Consider the following 23,291-nt stretch of genomic DNA (forward strand, 5'->3'; position numbering starts at 1 on the left):
TCCCAGGAAATTGGAACAGAGAGCAACCACCATTTCTTCTCTCTGCGGATTTTTCCTGCATGACTGAGCACAAGTGGTCTTTATGACTAACGTGAGTGAACAGTTTCGGTTCTATGAACGAAAACTTTTAAGAAATGGCTCCAGGGAGCTCAATCACTCATGGCTCCTATATGTGAACCATCTACGGGCCTCTGTCCTGAGCATGAACTCTCTTACCCTTGTTCCCACCCCAATCCCTAGGACTGTCTGTCCTTGCTCCCCTTTGACAACCTAAGTGCAGATCCTGTTGGTCCTACCTGCCACACTTGCCCATTTCTCTCCATCTCCACTCTGTGACCGCCAAGGTGTCAGCTGCTGCTCTTTCTTCTCTGCATGACTGCATGTTCTCCCTGCTTCCTTTCCTGCCTGTCTATAGTCTATTCTCTGTACTGCAGTCAAGGTGAACTGTAAGTCAGATCATGTCATCTCACAGCTGAAAACCTTGTAGTGACTCCCTGGCAGACTCATTCTCTGGTGGCAATCCCTGCCATGCCCCGCAGCACCCATTCAGATCTGATCTTGCCCTCATCTGCCAACTCCTACCACTCTCCACCTCGAAGCTGCGAGATCCCAGCCACATAGCTTTCTGCCTTTCTGCTGCTTGAACATTCAATCTCCTTCTTACCTCAGGGCCTTTGCACTTGCTACATCTTTGCAAATCTTCACACAAGTGGCTTTTCTTTGACATTCAGGTCTCAGCCCAAAGATCATGTCCTAGAGATGTCTTCCCTGATCTATCATTTTACCTCCTCCAGTCATTCTTTTCTCATTAACCACTTTTGTTTTTGCAATGCTTTTTATCAGTAAATTAAACTGCCATAATTGTCTACTTACTTTCTGTATTCTCTACTAGAGTGACAGCTCCTGGAGAGAAAGGGCTAAATGTGCCTTATTCACAACTCTGTACTACAGGAACAGAGCCTGGCAATGAGTCAATACTCAATAAAATGGAAGTGAATGACTTCAAGTAGGTTACGTAATGTTAGCTAAACTGCATTTATCTATTTTCAAGAAATAGGACTAAGTATGCCGAGCATGTAGTAGCCATTAGAAATGTTTATTTCTCTTCTTTCCTCTGACCTTATGGCAGCAGTCTTCTCTCACTCCTTTGGTAATGAAATGCTGGCTTGTGGAATTTTTTTTCTTCATTTTTGAAAGTTTTATTGAAGTATAGTCGACTTGGCTTGTGAATTTTTTTGTATGTTATCTTTATAATTTCTTCCAAGTGCCAATATTTTTTTTCTGTAACCGCTGGGGTCCTCTTCTAATGGCAAGGGATTGTGTCTTTATGCAGAATTAGATCCCTCAAGAGTTTTGCATGCAGAGGCTATTAAGGATTGAATTGGATGACAAAGGGTAGAACAGAAAGGATAGAATAGAAATTTTCAAGAGAGAGCTTTGATTCCATGTTGTGACTCTGGAAGGAAGGAGGATGGTTTGATAAGGTGGGAAACTCAGAAGTCGAGACCACAATGTAAAATCACCTAAATGAGAAGGAAACAAGTTACGTAAATTTTAAAGAAGAGGCACATGGCCATCCTTTGAGCTCAGTTCTAAAAGAAACAGTTGTTGAATGTGAATAACAGAAAGAGAAGGGAATGAGAAGGGTGTAGAAGTCATACTAGGGTACAGGGATACAGCAGCATTTGGAAGTACTAGGAACACTTCATCCACAGAGTGGGTAGGATTGCTGCTTTGGATAGTTGAAGGGGTGTCAGGTGAAGAGGGTCTCCCTTCCTTCTGTGTAATATTCAGGAGGGTGATTAAGAGATAAGTAGAAGGAAGTTAGAGTGATGATGAGTGGTCCTTCCAGCATAGCTTTCTGAGGATGCCGTAGACTGATGCAAGTTACTCATTCACAAAGGTGTTAGAGCTTAGATTGACAGGTCTCTTAATTTATTCATTACTACCTTTTTTTTACACTTTTCCCTCGTGTAAATGCTGTCAAGTTCCTTTATTTTTTTATTTTATTTATTTATGTTTTGTCTTTTTGCCATTTTTTGGGCTGCTCCCGCGGCATATGGAGGTTCCCAGGCTAGGGGTCTAATCAGAGCTGTAGCTGCCAGCCTACGCCAGAGACACAGCAATGCAGGATCCGAGCCGCGTCTGTGACCTACACCACAGCTCATGGCAACGCCGGATCATTAACCCACTGAGCAAGGGCAGGGATCGAACCTGCAACCTCATGGTTCCTAGTCGGATTCCTTCCTGCGCCACTGCGCCACTGCGCCACGACGAGAACTCCTCAAGTTCTTTGTTTTAGACTGAATTGTGTCCCTGTCAAATTCCTGTGTGAAGTCCTAACCCCCAGTGTGACTGCATTTGGAGATAGGAACTTCAGGGAAATAATTAAGGTTAAATGAGATTATGAGGGTTGTGCCATAATCCAATATGATTGGTGTCCTTGTAAACAGAAGAGGGACACCAGGGAGGCTGAGGCACAGAGAAAAGGCCACACGAGATCACAGCAGAAAGGAGGCCATCTGCAAGCCAAGGAGAAAAGCCCATGACACCTTGACCTTAGACTTCCAGCCTTCGTCCTGAACTGTGAGAAAATGAAATTCTCTTGTCTAACCCATCAGTCTGTGGTATTGTGTTATGGCTGCCCCAGAAAACTAAACACAGCCCTGCATTCCTTGGCGTGTTGCAGTGGGATTTAAAGTTATGGGAAACCCAGATAACACTGAAGTTTGCTTTTGAATCCTGAGATGCTACACTTGGTTGTAACTTACTATTACTTTTTGTACAAAAGGTAATGTGCATTACTGTGCTTAGGAAAATATGATTGATTTATATGATATAGATTGAGAGAAGAGATATTTATATATATTAACATCTTTTGACTTTTATGAAAAACTCAAGATTTTGAAAGATGTTTTCATTTAATAGCATGTTAAGAAGAGAAGTTAACAGATAATATAGAAAAACCTTTATTAAACATGCATTATTATAAGATTCGCTTCTATTTGATGATATTACTGATAACGATTATAAAGATAAACCAAGGCTGATAAAGTAACATCAGTTGATTTTTCTTATCTATCAAATCTATCTCATCTACCAAAAATAGTTATTTCTGTCTTGCTATACTTGTTACAACAGTGTCAACCTAAGGAAAAGAGCTTTGAGATCAACTTGCATACCCTTTTATTTAATGAAAAACCTGAATGGCTCCAAAAGTATTTATACCAAATTGTATTCTTTCTCTTTTTATGAAAATATCACACTGTACATTTTTTTGGTGCTTGCTTTTTCTCTTCTGTGTTGGTTGCATAATTTGTTATTATATGAATGTGTCATACATCACTTAATTAAACTTTTGTTAATGGATATTTTATCCTAAGATTATATTTTAAAAGTTCAGGAACCTACTAGTTATGTTGCATCCACAAATGAGTCCTTGAGTTCTATATAGATAAATCGTGATGCTGATTGTATGATAAAAATTCTTATATATGTTTCCCCACTCTTACTTAAAGTTTCATTTATTATTAGATTTTTTTCACTATATTTAATATGCTCAGTAATTGCATTGTAGGGTAGCTTCCCTTTTATTAAAATGAAGGTCATGTTTGGTGTGTAATGACTACTCAGTTGCCCTGTGATGTTGCCTGTCTGTACAGTTTAATTGGCTCAGTGCTGGTGTGAGAGTAGACAGCAAAACTCAGGCTGTGCTGTTTGGTTTTGGTTTGGTTTCCTGTAATGGTTTTGATAATTCTTCTTTTTTTTTTTTAATGGCCACACTCGCAACATATAGAAGTTCCTAGTCCAGGGACTGAATCCAAGCTGCAGCTGTGACCTGTGCCGTAGTGCAGCAACACCAGATCCTTTAACTCATTGCGCTGGTTGGTGTTGACAGTTCTCCTCATTTCTTTGATTCTTTTTTTGTTGTCTTTCGACAAATACTGAGCAATATTTCATTAAAGAGTAATTGCCTTTTATACTTCAGGACTAGTATTTTTCTTAAAGCAATTGTTAATTGGTTTACCTACTAATTGATTTAGAAAACTCCACAGGTCATACAAAATAGTGTTCTGTAAGTCTTGGTACATTTCCTTTTCCTGATCTTCATTCTTATTATAATGTCATTATCATGATCATTATTTGGAAAAACCATCATTGCAATAGCACATCACTGGTAATGAGTATGCCCCCAACTTACCTGGGGTGGATCACTCTTCATCCCATTTAATATCCGGGAGGATGTCCACAGATATCACCAAGATCCTCTCATAGCCTATGAATTATTATTTTCTTGCTGGGGAGTGTGGAAACCATTGGCTGAAAATCAACTAAGGCAGGCTTACTTGGGAGCCCTAGAGCACAGCCTTGCTGCAGGGGTGTGGGGAAGAGAGCTGGGCAGGGCAGCCCAGATACAGCCAGTGATTTTAGTCCTGTAGCATTGCCTATATGCCCTGCTTTATTCAAAAATCCTTCTGGAAGGATGTGTAAGTATCTTTTAGCTGTCTTTTATTAACTGTTCACTTTGTGCCTCATATTTGGTATTTTTAATCTTTTTTTTTCTTTTACATTGTATTTGATCTTCTAGGCACTCTGTCAGATGAGAAAATTTAGATTTTTAAGTGGTTAAGTCACTTGCTCAGGTTCATATAATTTTTTGGAAAGACTGGTACTTGAACCCAGAACGGTGTAAATTATATAGCACTGTGCATTTGGATCATGTTTTCTATGGTACCTGCTCATCAGTTGTGCATTTATATGCATTCATTCATTCCATGAGTGTTTATTAAGCATCTATGATGTGTTAGGCACTCTTTGGGTGCCAGAGATATGTAGTTAACCTTTAGTGAGAGAAGACAGACATAGCATAAATACATTGTGTAGTGTATTGAAGGAGATGTTAAGCGTTATGGAAAGCAAGCTGACAGAACCGTACCAGTGGGGATCTGGTGTCCTGGAGAGGGGACAGGGAGCCAGCATAGGCCTTACGGAGGAGATGACAGTTGTGCAAATATTTAAAGGAAGTACAGGAATACATCCTTTGGTATCTGGGGAATAGCAGGTAGAGGCTCCTTGAGGTAGGAACGTGCCTGAGTGTTGGAAGCATGATGAGGAGGCCCGTGTTTGCAGAGCACAGAGAAAAGAGAGAGAAAGAGCTGGGATGGTGGGTTGGGTGGGCTCTTATAGGTCATTGTAAGGACTCCAGGCTTTTACTCTGGGTAGAACTAGGCTTTTGAGTATGTAAATAAATGGAATATGGAAACATGGGCGACTTTTCTCATATAGTCAGCAACACCTTTTATTTTATCTGTATGGAACTCAGAAGGATTCATTCGTGGAGATAGTATAAATGGTTTAAGTCCCCCAACTTGTAAACAAGGATCTCAAGACAAAGTGTCCGTTAACAGAAATTTGGTTAACTGACGTTTGGCACAGTCATGTCATAGAGGGGACACGGTGTTGGGCTCCCCTAGAGTTTCATAACTGTCACGTGGCTGAGGTGAATGGAGAGCGGGGCTCGAGGGGATACCAGCAAGAGAGTGAAGATGACGGTGGAGTTTCCGGTGGTCTGGAGGCAAGGAAGGGCATGGAGGGAGGCAGAGGTCTCTGAGGGGAAGTGTGCAAGTGGCAGGACCAAAGGATGCTAGGTCCTGAGGGGTCAGAGGCTCGTTGGGGTCAAGGTGTCAGCGGGAGAGAGCCAGACACACAGGAGGTGGCGATTTATACGTGGTGTGTGGAACCTAAGGCTATGAAAGAGTTATAGTTTGGTAAAGAGAAGGCACGTGAGAAGTGTCCCTTCTCTTGGCAAGTGTCCCTGCAGCAGCGTGGAGAACAGGATCATCTGGGGAGAAGCCTGCAAAGAACTGAGGCCAGGATGGTGGAAGGATTATCGACAGGGGTATGGAAATCACCCAGAGTTGAGATAGGAGTTGAGAGTGATGGTGGGCCAGGAGCTAAAACCATCAGAAAGGGGGGTGTGCGTGTGTGGCTTGTGCATTCCAATATGACAGCAGTTGTAACATGGTAGTGATGGGGCTTGTGCTTTCAATGTGGCCTGTCTTTCCTGCCTTAGGTCTTCATTTCTGAATTTGTCTTTCTCTTTCTTTCCCCGAGTTCCTTGACTTTCTGCTTCGCCAGTGCCTGTTACCTGTCTCTCTCTATGAGTTCTTTTTGTGATCTTCCTTTAAAATTGCAATTGCCTCACTTAGTCTAAAAAAAAAAAAAAAATCGTGGTGCTATTCTGAGTTATAATTGACACTTTATCCACTTCTGTGGCAATGTTTTTATCCTGCTGTGTTTTCTTTGTAAGGAGTTATGCTGTTCTTTTCCACAATTTTTTATAGTCTCTTGAGTGGTTCTTTTTGTTGTTATTCAGTGGAGTGAGTTTGCTTTTCCTGGCAGGAGATTTCAGTGATGGGAGAGGTGGGTGGCCAGTCTCTGCTCTGGGGCCCCTTTCTCCTGTACCTCTCTGAGGTGCTGTTTCTCTCCCTCTCATCCTCTCAGAACTGAGCCTGGGGTAGGAGGGCCTCCCCTCCAGTCCTCATGTCCCCCCATCACTTCCTTGGCCCCCAGATGCAAACCACTCTTTAAGGCACCCCCTTCTCTCAGAGAATGGTGACACTTTCAGAGAAGGGCAGCATGTGCCCCCACACCCCCCGGCCCTAAGTACAGTCCAAAGCCCCGTCCCCACCTTCTCCAGCAGAGTGCTCAGTTCTTGCTCAGCGCTGCTGCTGCTTCCACTTGGGGTTTGATTGTCCTCTGCTGATGGTGGCTACTTGCTGGTGACGTTTTGGAGCCCTGCCACCTCTGTTCTCTGCAAAGCCCCTTGTTCCCTACCCCACCCACATGGCTTCCCACTCAGGATCTGCTCCTTTCTGTTGCTTTGGGCCACATACACATATTTTTGAGAATTTTGTTGTTGTCTTAATTTTTCTGAAAATGTAACCTGTGTGGGGGGGGTTCTTTCTTCCCCTTCTCTGTTCTGTATGGCTGAAGGAGGGCAGAAGAGGGAAAGTTGAAGAACAGACTTATACCATGTTCCTGTAGGAAGCCGAGATCCATTTGCAGTGTTTTAGCAAAAATATGACTAACAAGATCTTGCAAATAGAACTGATCAGAAATTTGGACTGAGGTAAACAGTTGAGGAATCACTGTTGTATAAACTGGAGGTGACCTTTGTGACCTGGCTAATACTTGGGCTGCTGGCACGGAAGGACTCTTGGGCCATCTGGTGGGTGCCCAGAAGGAAGCTCATCAAGGAGGTGGGGTGGCCAAGGAGGGGTAGGAAGGCCCGAGCACTCAAGGACTGCATCGCCACTGGCAAGTCCACTGTGTAACCTGCTTACACAGATCACCCGCAGGGGGCCATGTCCTCCTTTGGGCCTCTCTCCTTGCTCCTGATTCTAGACTCTCGGAACAGGGCAGCTCATCAGGGCCACAGTATAAGATATTAGGACTGAACATCTTTGCTAAGACAAAGCTTGGAGTGTACTGGCCATCTTAGAAAAGGCACTGTTTACATACAGTTTTCAAATAACTTGTTTTTGTAGTTTGTTCATTTTTAAGAACCATACCTTCAGATTTAACCCTCTATTAATCTACAGTAGCTTTAAAATGCCATACATTTCTACGTTATTAGCCTGTATCTCTTTCTCCCTTTAAGTATCTGGCCAGAAAACCATTGAGAAATTCAAAATTAAATGTGTTTTAAATGGGAGATCTGCAGGTGTTTGGGGAGGAGAGCATAGTAGGCCAGCGGGCTTGGCCCGGCAGCTGCAGGCTCCACCGTGAGCTTCTCAACTCCAGACTTATCCTTCAGAAGATCCTTCATCTTCCTGCCACCGATCTCTTCTCCACCATTCACATCAATTCTTTTACCCGCAAAGAGAAGCTCCCTGTTCAGGTCACAAGACCGAGCATGAGATAGAGACCATATTGGGGAAAAGCTCGTAATTATTTTAGTAGCTTTTTGTCAGATTCTGTAAGGAGTCCTTCCACTTGTGATGTGCTTTTTAGAATTATGACACTTTTCATGATTTTTCTTTTTTTTGTCCCCTTCTTCTTTTTTTTTTTTTTTTTGCTTTTTAGGGCCGCACTCGCAGCACATGGAGCTTCCCAGACTAGGGGTTGAATTGAAGCAACAGCTGGTGGCCTATACCACAGCCACAGCAATGTGGGATCTGAGCCTCGTCTGCCACCTACACCATGGCTCATGGCAACACTGGATCCTTAACCCACTGAGTGAGACCAGGAATTGAACCCGCATCCACGTGGATCTCCTAGTTGGGTTTGTTAACCTCTGAGCCATGAAGGGAAATTCCTTTTTTCTTGATATAAGAGTTAGACCAAGTTCACTTTTTTTTTTTCCTTAGAACCTTTTTGTGTTGATGCTTATTTTCAACCAGCTATATAGATACTTTCTCTCGATATGTTATCATATGCACCTTGACCTATATATTTGAGCTCTGCCTAATGACTCTAACTCTGATTATAGCGGACTTAGCATCTTGTGTTGTTATAGAGATCTGTGCCATTTAAAAAATGCTTATATATACGCAATCTCCAAACTACCCTTTAAAACAGGTAGATGGTTTGATTGATGAGGAAGGAGTTTAGTCTAAAACAGAATTTGTTTCTGTGAATATTTGGTTGGGTTTATTCCCACTTTAGTTTCAATTATATCACTTGCATGTAACTACCAGATATGTGTCACTGTCGGTCAGAGTGGACTCTTCCCTCCTAATTATGGGTTACAACTATCTTGTGTCAGTTGACGTTTCTCCCTATCTCTACCCTTCTCATCACTGTGTCAGAGGTTATGAAGTTTCACCACCCTCATGCAACATGGTTCATATTAGTTAGGATATGTTAATAAGAATATTCTTATTGTCCATTTCTGACTTTCAGAGAAAAACATAAACCACTTCATATTGTTCGCTCTCATTTTTCAAACTCTTTCTTCTACAAGGTACTTACATACATTATCCTCAGTTGAAGTTCATGATTACTGAGGAAGAGGTGATTTTCTCTCTGCTTAACTGGTGAGGCGTTTATAGCTTGGAGAGATGAAGTCAGTTGCCCAAGGTCAGCAGCCAGGAAGTGAGATCAGGTTTCCAAATCAGGCTGTCTGGCTCCCAGACTGGTCAGTCTTAAACTACTTCTTCCTCAGCGTGGCATGGGCAAGACTGAGTCAGAACCTCAAGACCACTTTGCCAAGGGTTTTAATAACCATTGTTATTTCTATGATTGACAGTTACAACTCTGGGTTATTTTGGGTTGAGCAACAGAGGTATTTTGTGCTAAAAGAGCAGGTAGCTGTATTCTTTTCTCCCTCATTTGGAGACATTTCTGTGAAGGTGATCTGTGTACTCGTTAGGGCTGACCCAGGGTGCCCCCAGAGCCCAGCCACCCTCACTGGTCAGACAGCGTCCTGTCCTCCCTGTTCCCCAGGAGATTCTCACAAGTGGTAACGTTACATAGCCCGTAATACCAACTGCTGCCTACAGTTTAATGGCAAAAAAAATACCCTTCCTTATGAACGGTTTTTCTTACCTCATCCACTAGATGGCAGCAGACCCACTTGGAACAAAATGGGTGTTTGGTACCTGAGGATATATAATAAAGAGCTGAAAGGGGGAAAATTTGAGTTTTAAAGAAATATAATGCACCTTGTCATGCAATGTGTAATATTCTTTAAAAATCACTTCTCTAGAAGTAATGGTGCAAATAGTTGCAGATTGTGGATAATGCAGAATTAATTTGTTCATTGTATTCTTAGTAGAGGCGCATCTTGATGTAATCCTATCTCAGTGTATTAGGTGAATTTTTCTTCAAGGGACTGTTTATGGCTATGTAAAAAAAATTGTTCCTTAATTTTCATGTTTCATGAGGGTTTTTTTTCTTTAAAGTTGAACACATGCCAATTAAAAATGACTGACTCTTCCATCAATTCACGACACCCCAGGCTAGGTAATGAAGTGAACCCAGTAGACATGACTTGGAAGAAACTAGGAATGATTATCAGTTTTTCCATATCACCATCATATCTGTTAGCCACATAGAAACTTTTTTGTCTCCCTCTCTCTAAACTATTTTTTATTAAACTTTTTTTTTTTTTAATGGCCGCACCTATGGCATATAGAAGTTCCCAGGCCAGGGATTGAACCCACGCCTCCACAGCGACCTAAGTTGTTGCAGTCAGATTCTTAACCCACTGTGCCACGGTGGGAACTCCTGTTAAACCTTTTTAAACAAGGACAACTTGAGTATGGCGAAAGATCCTCTGAGCCACTATCCCAAAATTAGGAGGTAGTAAAAAAACTGGAGGGTAATGAAATAAAAAATGGAGTGTGCCTACTTTTCTTAATTCTCCTTTTTTATATGCCTTATTTTTTATAAATACATACCGCTTCTTACATGATTTGATCTTTCAAATGCTCGTTTATGGTTCAGTTTTTAAAATGTTCGTTGAGTGTCAACAATATGGTGGGTTCTAGAGGTACAATAATGTTCTTGCTTTTAAGGAGTTTACCCTTGTGGTTGGAGAGACCAGTAGGTAATCTGATCATTTCAAGTTATGTCTAAACCTGGTATTAGAGATTTGAATCTCCAGAATAAAGTGTCTTCTGTCTTACACTTTAAAGACAATGCAAATGCCAGCTCTGTTAAGTCTTTTTGGATTGTCCTCCAATAGAACAGCTGTATTGTAGGTCCTCGTTTGAAACATTTTTATAGGATTTATTGTTTCTATTTCCACTTTGGGTTTATATGATGTACTTTTTTTCCCTCCCTTTTTCTAGATTATATACTGCTTGAGTATGGGAGGCTTTGTCTCACATTTGTGTTTATGAAAAACACATAGCACTCATTGATTAAGCGTATTGGGCAAAACATAATAGTTGCGTTTCTAAGAAACTTCAGTTTATGAGATACTGTGTTATTAAAATTATTGTTTCATAGTGAAAAGAAGGTTGTCAGCTAAAGCATTTGACTTATAAGGAAGTTTAGTGTTCATAAAACCTAAATGGCAGTACGTAAGTCTTTTTTGAGTCCACCTAGCTCGTTTGGTGAGTCTGGCCTTTCTTTTTGTGATTGTTGCCTGGACTGTCATTATCAGTCATCTTGTATTACTTATAATGGGAGTAAGCAAAGCTTAGAATAGTTTGGTTACATTAACAACAAGTTTTTTTTCCTAATACTGGTTCTGTAATGACACTTCCCAGTGGACAGGGTAGTATAACCAAAAATATCCCAATATAGTAAGAATTTTAAGCATCAGTTGGCCAAAATAAATGTCCATTATAGTTATCCCTTTTGTTTTCTATAATGAACATAGTCTTTTTTTTTTTTTTTTTCATACTAAAGCTTGAAAAAATTAGAAGCCCCTGTCTTACATGGTGCTACTATCACTCTTACAACCTGAATTCCTCTCCCATTTCCACACATGGGCAGAACCAACGCCTGTTTATTTCCTGCATCTGGTGCCAGGTCTAGTGGCCGATTTCCAGACCATTCCTCTTCTGATTCAGCAGGATTGCGTCATTGTGTTCCTTCACCTCTGCACCAGAGTGTAAGTGTAACCCCTAACAGCATACCCTGTATAAAACAGAGGAGGCTACAGATAGGGAAGGAGACAAATAGTTAAAAATATCTTAAGTATATACATTTCAGAGCAAGGAAGAAAATATTGACAGGTGTTACAGTGTGCCGTTGCTGTACCACTGGAAACAGGGCTGCAGTGTGTATTAATCCCTTTCTCCTTTAGTAGCGATTCCATGTTCCTTTTACCTGCTTTTAAGGCTTCAGCTGTAGAGTAGCCCAGACTCTCCAACCTGGGTCCTCGCAGCTCCTGCTCACATGTTAGATCACACTGACTTATGATTGAAGGTGGTGGTGGTGGCAGGTTCCCCGCAGCTCATTTCCAAGATGTGTTTACACTTCTTCTCCCTCTCACTTCGCTGCAGGCCTGCCTTTCCTTCCCCTTAACGATGACCTCAGTTGACGTGCTGCCACCTGGCCCCAAGCAGCCAGATGGAACCTCAGCTTCTCCTCAGGTGGAGGTGTGGTGACATTCCTTACTTGGATATTGTCTCCATGTCACCTCGAGGGGTGGAAGAAAGTTTGCAATAGGTAATTAGGTGTAAATGGAATATATATATATTTCTCAGTATCTTCACCCCTTAGTTCCTAAATCTGAATTTTCTTTCTGGCTGTGGGTGAAGCAGAACATGGAGTGGTTGTTCTCTTGAGAGCATAAAGATCCTGTAGGCTTGCACTTTAACTTCCCACAATACTGTCTCTCAAGGTGACCTCATAATTGGATCTCCAGAAAGCCATTAAACACTCTGGAAGTCCAGTAGCTTCCAGACCAAGAAATACTGGCATACTGGCAGACTAAGGAATCCCATTGTCCTCGGAAGATGTGTTTGTTTTGTTTTTGTTTTTTTTTCTCTGTAAATTGAATTAGAAGCACTGGTGTGTAGAATAGCATGATTGTGACTAATATATGGATTAAGAAGCTGGCAGAATCATGGGGGAGGACAGTAGAGGAAGCATAACAAAATCCGTAATACTGCTACTTCAGTGCACCAAGATGGAAGGAGCCAGGCGATTGGCTCACATCCCCAAGAATGGTGCCACATAGGTACATGGCCTTCTCAGTGAACGTGTACTCTGAGGAAGTCTGATAAAGAGGAAGTCCATGTTGGTGAGCCGTTACGTGGCTTTTATTCCTAAACCATTGCTGGCTTATTGTTCCATTGAACAAGTGCGGTAGAAGTTAGGGTGAGGAGCAAGCTGACTAACATACATAAAAGAAAATCTGGAAGAAGTACCAACAAAATAACACCTAATACATAACAGGCAGTGCAGGTCACTGGGTTACCTAGTCTACCACTGTGTACTTTTTTATCCAGGGCAAGACTAGAACTCTTCCTCGAAAGGATAACATCGGTTTGCCAAAGAGAACTTGATTTTGCTCCAGGGTTCTAAGAGACTCTGTGGTTGTTTTCCTTAGTGGGACTTGCCACTAGTTTTATACAGGATCCTGAAATTGCACAGGCACTTGAGTTAGCATTGGATCAGCCACATTATTAAAGCCAAATTGTAGAATTGCTTGTACTACTACTTAACCTAGCTGGATAGCCTTTTCTATTGGGGAGTTGATGTGAGAGCTGGCAACCTTTTGGGGCATTCAGTAATGGGCTGGTGCCACTTAAAAAGTCTCACTAAGCATTGTTTCCCCATTTGTATTTGAGACTGCACAGAAAAGCAGTTTCTCCTTTACTTTGCGGGAGCATGCTCATGTTCCATGCGGGTTAATGGACCAAGATCTTCACTGAGGAAGCAGGGCCCTGTATTTTCATGGAATTTATCTTATGTCTGCTGGCATACTTCTGTTCTTCCAGGGCACCTAAAAGTACATCTTGCTTCTTGCTTTTCAGATCCTAAAAGCACATGTGAGCAGTGTGTTGGGCTAGTGTAACGTCCTGCAGCAGGAGATGGTCAGTAACCTTGACAGCTAACTTGTAGTAAGGAGATAAAGAGTGTATATAACCTGAAAATAAGGGTGTAATTATGAAGGCTTGCTGCCATCCTATCCAGTTGAAAGCAAACTCCTTCTCTTGTTTTCTATTTTTTTTTGGAAGGAACAAAACGTATTTACTGTTATCAGCAGGCTTATACAAGGTACCAGAGATTGTGATGATCTGTTCTAGTAAATAGATCCCATTTTGAGGAGCATTGCAATTGGGGTCACCATTTGAACATGCTTCTGCTAGCCGTTGAAACTGTTTGCCTTCTGCGTCTTCCAGACAGGCCAGGTCAGTGGAAATAGGAGAGATGTCACCCATCAGCTTGTTAGGTCTTTGGTGGTGGTGCCGAGCAGTGCACAATAGGTGTTGCTCCTGGTTTTCCTGTTCCGTTGGAGGACAGAGCTCTCAGGGGCTTCCAAGTAGCTCTTCCTTCATGTAAGAGCCCTTACTCAGGGAGAAGGGATGAAAACTGGGGCGGGGGGGGGGAGTTGCTGAGTGTATCTATTTACAAAAACGAGGGAGAATAACCACTCAATGGATTTAGGTTCCCACTGGGCCTATCAGAAGCATGTCTTCTTAATTCTTTATGATGTCTCAACAGTTTTATCTAGTGTTCATACCTTAAAGTTAATTGTCTTTTCCAGGATAGATGCATTTTTTTCAGTCTTGTGTTGGTACTCATTTTTTCAGTGAATATTATTAAAATTCCTGTTTCTAGTCAATTTTTGTACTGGCTTGTCTGATCTTTTCTCAGTTATTTCTGACTTTTTATACATTATGGATATTGTACCTTTCTTATCTATGTTTTTGCCTTTTTCTGAAGGCTTTTGATTGTAATTATATAATCATCTGTTTATTTTTCTAAATTTTTACCAATCTGAGTTTTCAGATACTTGAGAAATGATTATCAGTGAAGTTGAGTATCTCATATGTTTATTTGCTTGTTGTAAATTTTAAGATGATATCTCTACCCATTTTTCATTGGGTTATTTTTGTATTTCCAATTTGTAGGAGTTTTTTCTATGTTAGAGAAGGCTCATCACATGCTGCAGATATTTTTTCCATGTAAACACACCTACACATTATATATATATGAAATTTAGATCCATATTTTTCACACAGCATTTAAAATTTGTGTGTATGTTTTATCAGTTTGTCATATTTTCTTCATGGTTTTTAATTTGTTTCATACTTGAATAATATTTTACATGTCATGCCAAGATCATAAATATAATGGTATAATAAATACTCTTACAGTTTTATATAGTAGTTTAATAGTTTCAATTGCTAATATTTAAATTAATAATTTATCACAGATTTATTTCACTACATGAAATTGATAGTGTTCTCTACTTAAACACTCACATGGTTAGTCAGCTTTCTTGGTGTCATTTATTATACATTATTTTTTTCTCACTTAATATGGCTTTTTTTTGGGGGGGGGGTCGTACCCATGGCATATGGAAGTTCCCAGGCTAGGGGTCCAGTTGGAGCTGTAGCCGCTGGCCTACACCACAGCCACAGCAACACCAGATCCGAGCTGTGTCTGCAGTCTACACCACAGTTCACAGCACTGGGCTCGTTAACTCAGTGAGGGATTGAACCTGAATCCTCATGGATACTAGTCAGATTCGTTACCGCTGAGCCACAACAGGAACTCCCAATGTGACCTTTTTAAAAGATAGGAACCCTCTAGAGATATGATAAATGCCTGCCTCTATCCTATAGAGGCCTACACTGCAGTTTGTCTTATCAACACAGTTTTTAAAATAAAAGCTTAAACCCCTATAACATGGCCCAAGAATATCTGTTAGGTTGAGAAGGAAGTATATAACTAATTGCAAGCAGCCGTGTTAGTTAAAACTAGCAAATGAAATTTCTCCACCTGACAAAAGAAAAAAAAGCTATTACCAAAAAAAAAAAAAAAGAAAAAGAAAAAAGCTAAAAGAAATTCCTTTGTAACTAGCTGAATGGTTAACAGTTGCTATATGCTATATAATTCCTCTCTGTTATTTATATTTTTCATCTTAGACTTAAAAGCAATGTTCATTACATCATCCTCAGTGAACAAAAGTTATCCTGTGTTTTGGAATACAGTCATTCCCTTGATCTCATAAATAAATAGTGACTATTTAAAAGCATTTAAGCTATATAAATAAACTGCTTATTTTAAATGAAAAGAGTGGGTGGGTTGGATCTCTCTCTCTTTTTTTTTGTTTTGTTTTGTTCTTGGAAATGGGAAAGTTCTTTACTTTGAGCTGGATCTTCAACTTATTTCTACTTGATATTTTATTTGTGTACATAAATACATAAAACTAGGACCTCCCTTTTGTGAAGAAGTTATTATTTTTTTTAATTGCAGACTTCTAGGTGGTGAGTTAGCGTGAATTTTAAATATTTTAATCCTACAGAAAAGTAAAAGTATAGTACAGTGAACTTATTATATACTCTTTACCTGGGTTCACCAGTTGTTGATATTTTTCAACGTTTGTTTAATCTTTCTCCAAATTCAAATGTCAAATTCAGATTCAAGTTTCTCCAACCCAGTTTTTTCAACATTTTTTTTTTTATAGATTTACACCCACCCCCATTCAGAATCCAGTCAAAAATCATACATTGGCTTTTGAGCTTTTTAGTATTTTGTGTTTTTTAGTTCTTTAATTTAGAAAGCTCTCCTGCCTTCATTTTTTTCTTTTGTGATATTGACATTTTAAAAAGTCCAGGCCACTTGTTTCGTAGATTATCCCATAATCTAGATTGGTCTTATTTCTCTCCCATGATTAGAATTTGGGTTAAATATTTTGGCAGGAAGAATACACAGGTTGTATCATGGCTTGCTTGCTTGCTTGCTTGCTTTTTTCTCTTTTTAGGGCTGCACCCACGGCATATGGAGGTTCCCAGGCTAGGAGTTGAATTGGAGCTGTAGCTGCCAGCCTATACCACAACCACAGCAATGCCAGATCCAAGCCGTGTTGCGACCTACACCGCAGCTCACGGGCAATGCCGTATGCTTAACTCCCTGAACAAGGCCAGGAATTGAACCTGTGTCCTCATGGATGCTAGTCAGATTCATTTCTGCTGAGCCACGACGGGGAACTCCATATTGTGGCCTTCTTATTGCATCATGCCAAGCGGCTCATAATGCTAGTTTGTACCATTGGTGGTGCTAAATTTGATTGTTCATTTTAAGCAACAAATTTATCTTTGATAGACTTAACTCAAAGTAATCACATCTGTGTGGTGATCATTTGAGGTCTTGTGAATATCCCTGTGGTTTTAGCATCCTTTGATCCTTGTTTGAAGCACTTACTAAATAGATAATTGAAAAATAATTTTTCCAATTTTGTTATTCCTCTTTCATTTATTGACTATAATCCACTCACTTTATATCCCAATGAATTATATATATATATGATTGTAACAATTATTTTCCTCACAGTTTTTATGCCAGTAAAGTTACATGTGCCATTGTACTAAATGTTCTGATGGGAAAGAAGATAATATTTTTGGACCATAATTGCAGTTTCGCATGTTAAGGTACCTACACAATCCTCCTGAAAATTAATCCATTGTCACTAATTAAATTTGAATAAACCATTTTTTTTCTCAGCCAATATTTTCTATATTTATCTCTGTTTTTTGGTCTTTTTAAAACTGTCCTATTGGTTATATCAGTTCCTAACTTAATTTCTATTTTCCTAGCATTTATAACAATGATTTTACATTTATTTTTTGTCATAATAGCCGTGGAAATACAAAGGACTCTGAATCAACTTGGAACACCTCAAGATACACCTGAATTGAGGCAACAGCTGTAAGTATTTAAACAACAAAAAGAAAATAAAGAGGGAAAACCACCTACTGTTATGTTCCTTTTATACTGTGTAGTGTTATAGTTATTGGCAAAAGCAATAGAAAACTGATAAGGTTTTTCTGCTGCCTTATGTATACTAAGCTTTTATATAGGTTTTATCCTGTCCAGAGTAGGCAGATGTTTTTCTTTAAGATCTGGCTTCCTCTATAAAAAGAAGAACTTCTTTAGTTGCCTCATACATTTTAATAGTTTTTTTTTTTTTTTTAAATGGTACTCTAAAGCTTCTCTATTTGTGTGATTTACTGCCCATAGCTAGCAATGCCTGCAGCGACCAGATTTTTATTTGGTTTAGATCCAGTACATAGCCAATATGAACTATGCCCCGAAAAGCTTGTATTTATATATTTGAATTTAAGAAAATATTAGCCTTTTTTTAAAATGATGAAGTTATATAGTACATATTTCAATAAATTAGTACACTGTTAAAACAGCAATAATACTTGGTGTTACAGATTTTACAGAGTGTTTTTACACATTTTCTCATCTGAACCTTACAAAATTGGAAGAAGTGAAATCAAAAAAACTACTTCCACTTTGCTTATATGTCTTTAGGGGGGTTGATATTTGCTCAACATGATCCTGAACCTGAATCTTAAATCTTAGTTAAGCATTTTAGAGCTACAGATTCGAATAACATATATGTAATAAGTGATATGCCAAACATTAGCTGTAGAAGGAAAAATCACAAAGTGGAAGAAATTAAAAGATAGGTAATAGTAACTCATAATTTAATTTGTATGAGGTATAATTTGAAGAATTTATAATCATGCTAGTTTATGTTGCATTTTTCTGCAGCAGATAGATATTGTGCGGTTAAAAATGCCCCCCAATTTAAATAATAAACCCTTTTTACAAGTCTAATAGAATATAAACTATAATTCTTAATAGTTAACCATATTTCGCTAAGGTTACTAGTGGGGATTTTGAATATGTAGATATCATTAAAGTCTTCTTTGTAGAATTTTAATTATATTACTTTTTTTAAGATTTCAAAAGACATTAAAGATGGGGCAGATGGTAAATATGTGTAAATATTTTTACAATTTATTTTATCAGTCAAATACAGATTCTGTACCAAAACATACTCTTACATAATATCTCATTATTTTAAGTGATCCTAAGTGTGACCAGTATGTGTTTAAAATGAGAGAGGATATATATGATAGATACTAATGTTGTGACTTGTAAAGCATTACGTTAATACGGGCCTTGTTTTTTAGCGTCACATTCTTTGGTTAGAGAACGTGTTAGGGATCTTTTGACTTTATAAACTAGTTGGCAAGAGAGGGAGATTGATAAAATGTACCCCTCTTATGTGTTCCATTCTTTTTACAGAGAAATGCTATTGTTTTTTCCACAGCAAACTTAAAGAGTAGTACATTTGTACTATTACTTATTACCGCTTCCATTTTTTTTTGAAGTATCTGTTGGATAAAATTGTTCAGTTAGAGAAATAGGAGAGGCTGGCCATCCCCTAAGACCTGGGAACTTGGCAAGGTTTAAAGCAAGAAATCCTCTTTACTTATTCAGCTGACTTCCCAATTGTGGGGTGCACATAGAAGGCTCCCACAGCCCCCAGATTGCAAGCATCAGACATCTCACAATCTCCCATTGGCTTGAATCATCTTCCTTTCTAAATGGCTGTTGGTATTTATTTCTCAGAGCTTGGTTACCCCCGCTGCATGTGTGGGTAAAAAAAACTTCTGTGTAATATTTGCTCAGTATTGAAGATTTTATTTTAATGGAGAAAATTTGGAGCCAGTCTATTAAAAACGTGATTTTTCTAAAACTATTCAACCGCAGTTGAATCAAGCAGCAAAGTTGTGCTGTAAACAAGTTCCTTGGCCGTAATGTGTGTTTTCTCACTTTAGGCAACAGAAGCAGCAGTATACGAACCAACTTGCCAAAGAAACAGACAAGTACATTAAAGAATTTGGATCTCTGCCCACTACCCCCAGTGAACAGGTATGAAGCTTTAAGACACATTGTTGATGTATTGAGTGTGGAAGAAATCAAATGCATAGTAGGATCTTTGAACTGTTGTGCTAGAAAGGAAATGAGGGGGAAAAATCTATTAGAGATTAGTTCACAGAACACAAAACTATATTTAATTGCCCAGATAGTATCTTGTGGTTCAATAAAGCAAAAATTATTTCCATGCGGTTGCTCTGACCCATAATTAAGTGAGTGCTCAGAAAATTCTTTCGGAATAATTGTTTCCTGGCCTTCTAAGCCTGACTTCATGCAGCGTGCACACTCATTCGAGATGTGAGGTTTCCTAGGGCCATACGCATTTATTACCCTGCTAACTGAGGGGAAGTTATTACTTAGGTGAGTCCAAGGTTTGATATTAATTTAAAAAAGAGAGAAAGAATTACTCTAAAATAAAATCATGACCCAGTTTTTAGGATGAAGACTTAACAGTGAGAAAACTAGCATTATGAGTCTTTGGCTCAGGGCGAATATGCACAGTATTTGAACTTATTGTCAGATGTTATTGAGAATTAATCAGGCCCTATGGTAGGAGAGTGAGTGAAATTAAATTTTCAGAATTAAATAAAGAGCCAACAACTTTTGCACATGTTGTAGAATTTCACAGCTTGATACTATCAGGTGTTTTTTGTTTTTTGTTTTTGTTTTTATATTATCACTCAAATTTATCACATCTGTAGTTGTATAGTGATCATAACAATCTAATTTCACAGGATTTCCATCAAACAGCCCAAGCACATCTCCCCACCCCCCAAACTGTCTCCTCCAGAGACCATAAGTTTTTCAGTGTCTGTGAGTCAGCATCTGTTCTGCAAAGAAGTTCAGTCTATCCTTTTTTCAAATTCCACATGTCAGTGAAAGCATTTGATGTTGGTGTCTCATTGTATGGCTGACTTCACTTAGCATGATAGTTTCTAGGTCCATCCATGTTGCTAAAAATGCCGGTATTTCGTTCTTTTTAATGGCTGAGTAATATTCCATTGTGCATATGTACCACATCTTCTTGATCCACTCCTCTGTTGATAGACATTTAGGTTGTTTCCACGTTTTGGCTATTGTAAATAATGCTGCAATGAACATCGGAGTACATGTGTCTTTGCGAGTCGTGGTTTTCTCTGGCTAGCTGCCCAGGAGTGGGATTGCTGGATCAAATGGTAGTTCTAGTTTTAGTTTTCTGAGGAATCTCCATACTGTTTTCCACTGTGGTTGCAGCAATTTACAATCGCACCAACAGTGTAATAGGGTTCCTTTTTCTCCACACTCTCCCCAGCTCTTATTGTTTGCAAACTTTTTGATGATGGCCATTCTGGCTGGTGTAAGGTGGTACCTCAGAGTGGTTTTGATTTGTTTTTCTCTAATAATGAGTGATGATGAACATCTTTTCATGTGTTTTTTGGCCATCTGTTATGTCTTCTTTGGAGAATTGTCTGTTTAGATCTTCTGCCCATTTTTTGATGGGGTTGTTTGGTTTTTTTTGGTATGGAGCTGCAGAAGTTGTTTATAAATTTTGGAGACTAATCCCTTGTCAGTTGATTCACTTGCAAAGATTTTCTCCCATTCTGTGGGTTGTCTTTTCATTTTGTTTAGGGTTTCCTTTGCTGTGCAGAAACTTTGAAGTTTGAGTAGGTCCCATTGGTTTATTTTTGGTTTTTTTGTCAATACTCTAAGAGGTGGATCTGAGAAGATGTTGCTGTCGTTTATGTCAGAGAGTGTTTGGCCTATGGTTTAAGAGTTTTATGGTGTCTGGTCTCATATCTAGGTCTTTAATCCATTTTGAGTTTATTTTTGTGTGTGGTGTTAGGGAGTGTTCTAATTTCATTCTTTTCCATGTGGCTGTTCAGTTTTCCCAGCACCGCTTATTGAACAAGTTGTCCTTTCTCCATTGTATATTCTTGCCTCCTTTGTCATAGATTAGTTGACTGTAGGTGCGTGGGTTTAATTCTGGGCTTTCTGTCCTCTTCCACTGATGTATATGTCTGTCTTTGTGCCAATACCATACAGTTTTGATGATTGTTGCTTTGTAGTATAGTCTGAAGTCCAGGAACCTGATTCCTCCAACTCCATTTTTCTGTTTCGGGATGTCTTTGGCTATTCTGGGTCTTTTGTGCTTCCAAACTTTAAAATATTTTTTTCGAGTTCTTTGAAAAATGTCCTTGGTAATTTGATAGGGATTGCATTGACTCTGTATATTGCCTTAGGTAGTATAGTCATTTTGATAATATTAACTCTTCCAAGAGCATGGTATGTCTTTCCATCTATTTGTGTCATCTTTGATTTCTTTCATCAGTATCTTATAGTTTTCAGAGTACAGGTCTTTTGTCCCTTTAGGTAGGTTTACTCCTAGGTATTTGATTCTTTTGGATGTGATAGTAAACAAGATGGTGTCCCTAATTTCTTTTTCTGCTCTTTCATTGTTAGTGTATAGAAATGCCATCGATTTCTGTGTATTAATTTTGTATCCTGCGACTTTGCCAGATTCGTGGATGAGCTCTAACAGTTTTCTGGTAGAGTCTTTGGGATTCTCTAGGTATAGTATCATGTCATCTGCAAATAGTGATAGTTTTACTTCTTCCTTTCCAATTTGGATTCCTTTTATTTCTTTTACTTCTCTGATGCTCTGGCTAGGACTTCCAAAACTTTGTTGAAGAGTAGTGGCGAGAGTGGACATCCTTGTCTTGTTCCTGATCTCAGAGGGAATTCTTTCAGCTTTTCACTGTTGAGAAGGATGTTTGCCATGGGTTTGTCATATATGGCCTTTATCATGTTGAGGTAGGTTCCCGCTATGCCCACTTTCTGAAGGGTTTTTATCAGAAATGGGTGTTGGATTTTGTCAAAGGCTTTTTCCGTGTCTATCGAGAGGATCATATGGTTTTCATTCTTCAGTTTGTTAGTGTGGTGTATCACACTGATGGATTTGCGGATATTGAAGAACCCTTGCATCCCTGGGATAAATCCCACTTGATCATGATGTATAATCTTTTTAATGTACTGTTGGATGCGGTTTGCTAGGATTTTGTTGAGGATTTTTGCATCAATGTTCATCAGTGAAATAGGCCTGTAGTTTTCTTTTTTTGAGGTATCTTTGTCTGGTTTTGGTATCAGGATGATGGTGGCCTCATAGAATGAGTTTGGGAGTATCCCTTCCTCTGCAATGTTTTGAAATAGTTTCAGAAGGATAGGTGTTAGCTCTTCTCTAAATGTTTGATAGAATTTGCCTGTTAAGCCATCTGGTCCTGGACTTTTGTTTGTTGGAAGTTTTTTAATCACAGTTTCCATTTCAGTTCTTGTGATGGGTCCATTCATCTTTTCTATTTCATCTTGGTTTAGTCTTGAAAGTTTAGTCTGAAAATTAAATTTTCAGAATTAAATAAAGAGCCAACAACTTTTGCACATGCTATAGAATTTCACAGCTTGATTCTATCAGGTGTTTTTTGTTTTTTGTTTTTTGTTTTTAAATCCCCCTTTCCTCTAGCGTCAAAGGAAAATACAGAAAGACCGCTTAGTGGCTGAATTCACAACGTCACTGACAAACTTTCAGAAGGTGCAGAGGCAAGCTGCTGAGAAAGAGAAAGAATTTGTTGCTCGAGTAAGAGCCAGTTCCAGAGTTTCTGTAAGTATTTAAAATGGCATTGTAAAAAGGAACACAGTATTCTCTAAAATATCTTAAGAGACTACATGGGTGTTTCTTGAGTCATAAAGACCTGTGAAAGTCTTAGAGATCAGTATTGAAATATTTAATTTCAGGTGTTTCTGCTTAATTTTTAAGAAGTATGATAATGGTGTATTACTCTGGTTATTCTGTGTCAAACAAAAGATTACAGATTATGTAAAAATAAACATTTTGTCAGAAAAGATTAGGGGTCTGATCCTAATTTGAACATGAGGCTGTTACT

General features: G+C 39.1%; 1 protein-coding gene and 1 long non-coding RNA gene across 3 annotated transcripts in view; both read left to right on the forward strand.

Moving 5' to 3' along the window:
* The window catches only part of STX7 (syntaxin 7), a 52,241-nt gene that overhangs the window by 17,918 nt on the left and 11,032 nt on the right, over positions 1 to 23,291 (forward strand). For both annotated transcript variants that reach the window (XM_001926476.5, XM_084955989.1), the window contains exons 3-5: positions 17,277 to 17,346; positions 19,278 to 19,371; positions 22,871 to 23,008. In XM_001926476.5, the coding sequence (XP_001926511.2) occupies positions 17,277 to 17,346; positions 19,278 to 19,371; positions 22,871 to 23,008 (302 nt within the window). The remainder of the gene's footprint in view (positions 1 to 17,276; positions 17,347 to 19,277; positions 19,372 to 22,870; positions 23,009 to 23,291) is intronic.
* LOC110260060 (uncharacterized) lies at positions 8,088 to 12,819 on the forward strand. The gene is made up of 2 exons (XR_002342869.2): positions 8,088 to 11,569; positions 11,964 to 12,819. It is a non-coding gene; the product is annotated as an uncharacterized LOC110260060 (long non-coding RNA).

This window comes from Sus scrofa, chromosome 1 (genome assembly GCF_054392235.1).
Source record: "Sus scrofa isolate SSC_HxYL_T2T_F1_AM1 chromosome 1, Sscrofa_HxYL_maternal_Yorkshire_Landrace_v2.0, whole genome shotgun sequence".
Taxonomy (NCBI): domain Eukaryota; kingdom Metazoa; phylum Chordata; class Mammalia; order Artiodactyla; family Suidae; genus Sus; species Sus scrofa.